Here is a 2,993-nt window from a genome sequence, read left to right on the forward strand (position 1 = left end):
TTTGTTGAGGCCGCGGAGCTCGAAGGTTTGGAGGGCAAACCAATGAAATTGGAAGACATACGCAAGTGTTGTCCCTCTTTTTTTGTGAAAGATGTACTGTTCAGGAGGTCAGGTCGTACCAAGGCACGGCACCATTGAAAATCTCAAATTTGCAGCACAAACGGCTCGTGGGTGTGTTGCTCCTACGCTTCATCCAAAAGGAGTGCAGTCTACCTAACAATAATCAAGTTGCCATGTACTTCATCTAGCAAGTCTTCGTGCAAGATATAATGAAGAAGCGCTTCCTTTGGACAAACCGTCCTTCCAACACTGGTGTTGGACTTGGAAGAGCTAAATAAAGGGCACGAGCACATCGTGGGGAGGTAGATCCACCTGCACAAAAGAGGCCAGTTGTGCTTCTACCAGATGAGCATGAACAAATTGTTAATATTGTGTCTGAAGGGGCTACACTAGCTAGCCAAGGAGAGAGCATTTTCTCTCTACAAGAGAATTTGGCACCCAAAGAAGAAGAAGTAGTTGTTTCCTCTCTCTCCCTTTCCTGAGGAGGCAGGACCAAGTCACGAGGCAGATATTCAAGAAACGGTGGATATACTTGAGGCAACATTGAATGCAGATCTTGAAGAAGCGGTGGATAACACAATTTCTTAAAGACATTGTAGTTGAAATTTTTAATGGCAATTTATCCCGTGTTTTTTGAAGTGCATTGTATTCTCTCTATGTTTATGGCAATGAATTTGTTTTGGAGTTGCTAATTGATGACTTTGTTGAGAGCGAAGCAATGTCTTTTTATTTGATTGCCAAGCAATGTCCTCAATACTTATGTTTATGTGAATTCTCTTCAATACTTGATTTTGTTGCTACTAAATCAAAAAAGGGAGATATATAGCTCAATAAGGAGCTTCAATGATAAAAAGTGAGATACATTATCATGAAAAGATGTTTACATTTCACCATATATCATAGGCACCAGGTCATCAACCTCTTCATTGTCTGAACATTCTGTAGCCACTTCCCCCTCCATCTCATCGTCGCTACATCTCTATTCTGCCACAATTTGATGAGTTTGAAGCACTCCAAAGTGTACTTCGGTCGCACATGTGGCTATCTTTGTGGGTGCATGAAGGAGACGCATGTTACAAAAGACGTATGCAAGGTCTACGGCATGAGTAGGACTTAAGCGATTGCTATGCTTTGAGTGCACAAAGTCATAAGAAGACCAATTGCGCTCATAGCTACCACTGGATGTCACAATCGAAAGCACCCTGGTCGCCACGTGTTGTAACTCAACAAAGTCTCCTCCATATTCTTTCCACCATATTGGGCCTGAAATCTTTTTTACGCTAGTAAGAACATAAGGATCTCTAAAAGTTCCTTCCCTATTGGCATAATCCACCCTCTGCTGGAATGCATCCATGCCATCATCGCCTGACAACAACTGTGAGCAGACGTTTCTAAAGTCTCTCATCACCTCTTTGTTGGAGGCTTGTCCATTCATCTGGAACTTTGGATCCAACACAAATGCAACACCATGCAATGGTGTGTGCATTTGAGCCCATCGGTTTTCCACAAGATGCACGATCTATGATCTCTTTCTTGCACTATAGTGGTTGTATTCTTTGGTTTGATACAACACCTCATACATGATCCAATAAACCTTACCAATGACAAACTTATCTGTTTCAACAACCCTTAGTAGTTCCACATAGGGCTTACTAACCCCCAACAAGTTTGTCAACGTTCCGCCAAAAGACAGGAGATTGCACCAAGGACACACATTTTTGAGCTGCTTCGCGATGGCTTGGATACTTTTTGAGCCAAGCCTCCCAACGGCGATCTGCAATTGTTTCTGTAAGAGCCACTCCCACTTCAATGAGATGATTCAAAACATAGTATGATGTAGCGAATCGTGTGGCACAGAAAATTTGAAGTGCTTTTTTCGGAGACTTGGAGTGAAATAAAGCATATGTAAACTGATGTTCCCGTATAAACTTGACTATGTGATTGGCGTCAATAAGAACATGTTTTATGAATGATAATCTTCCCATATCCTTTATGAGTAAATTCAAAGTGTGAGCTGCACATCCAATCCATGTAATTTCTAAGTACTTTTCCATAATGGCTAAACCCGCTCCTTTGTAGTTTGAAGCATTATCTGTAACAATAGTTGTCACATTCTTCGGTCCACCCAATCGAGCAATAGCTCACTCATATACCTTTGTCAAGTAGATGTCTTTTCTTTTAATCAGGTATCAATGGCCTCCAAAATCATTGCACCTTTGGGACAAATTACCATGAAATTAATCGATGGTTTTTTCTGACAGCTAGTCCATCCGTCGAGGGCTATGGTACAGCCAAGCGCTAGAACAAAGTCAAGCACTATTCGCCTGAGAATTGCTTTTGTACTGCTCTTGACTTTGTCAACATACTATGTTCGCATTTTATTATAATCTGGATAGATGAATCCTTTTTTTGCAATTGACATTAGGGCGTCTTTGAAAATAGGATTTATTATGACATTAAATGGGATTCCACAAGCCATGAAGGCTTGTGTCCACTTTAGATGCAAATCGAGCATGTCCTGTTGAGTGAATGCTGCCTTTAGAGTCCCAGGCATACCGTCTTTGCTGGATGTCCCGGGACTATCATCTATCCCTCCCATGGCACCATTTGGAAAAGTGTAAGGACTTTGAGGTGTTTGCGTTGTTCCCATTGAAGGTCCTTGGTTAGCTTGCATGTCTTATTGATCTACACTCACTTCTTCTAGGTTGACAGATGGCACACCTGTCATACCCTTTTGTCTCTTAGGAAGAACTCCTGCCTGTTTGCATTTTCTTACATACCACCCTGCGAAATGGACCCATATGTCGTTAGGTGGTGCTCCACATTCTTTCACATTGGGACTAGTGCCGAATAAATGTTCTTTGATGGGAGTTGCATTGCTGTGCCACTTATGCCCACAATGTTTGCATTCCAAAAACAAAACTGTTTTGCCC

General features: G+C 41.8%; 1 protein-coding gene across 1 annotated transcript; it reads right to left on the minus strand.

Moving 5' to 3' along the window:
* Window positions 1-1,039: 1,039 nt before the first annotated feature.
* Window positions 1,040-2,734, minus strand: LOC147454554 (uncharacterized). Its single transcript, XM_086517054.1, has 3 exons — window positions 2,516-2,734; window positions 1,806-2,174; window positions 1,040-1,525 (listed from the first exon to the last, which is right to left on the minus strand). The coding sequence occupies exons 1-3, from the start codon at window positions 2,732-2,734 to the stop codon at window positions 1,040-1,042; spliced, it is 1,074 nt and encodes a 357-aa protein (XP_086373180.1).
* Between the last annotated feature and the right edge of the window lie 259 nt (window positions 2,735-2,993).

Source organism: Adiantum capillus-veneris, chromosome 7, assembly GCF_014529385.1.
Source record: "Adiantum capillus-veneris isolate H3 chromosome 7, ASM1452938v2, whole genome shotgun sequence".
NCBI lineage: Eukaryota > Viridiplantae > Streptophyta > Polypodiopsida > Polypodiales > Pteridaceae > Adiantum > Adiantum capillus-veneris.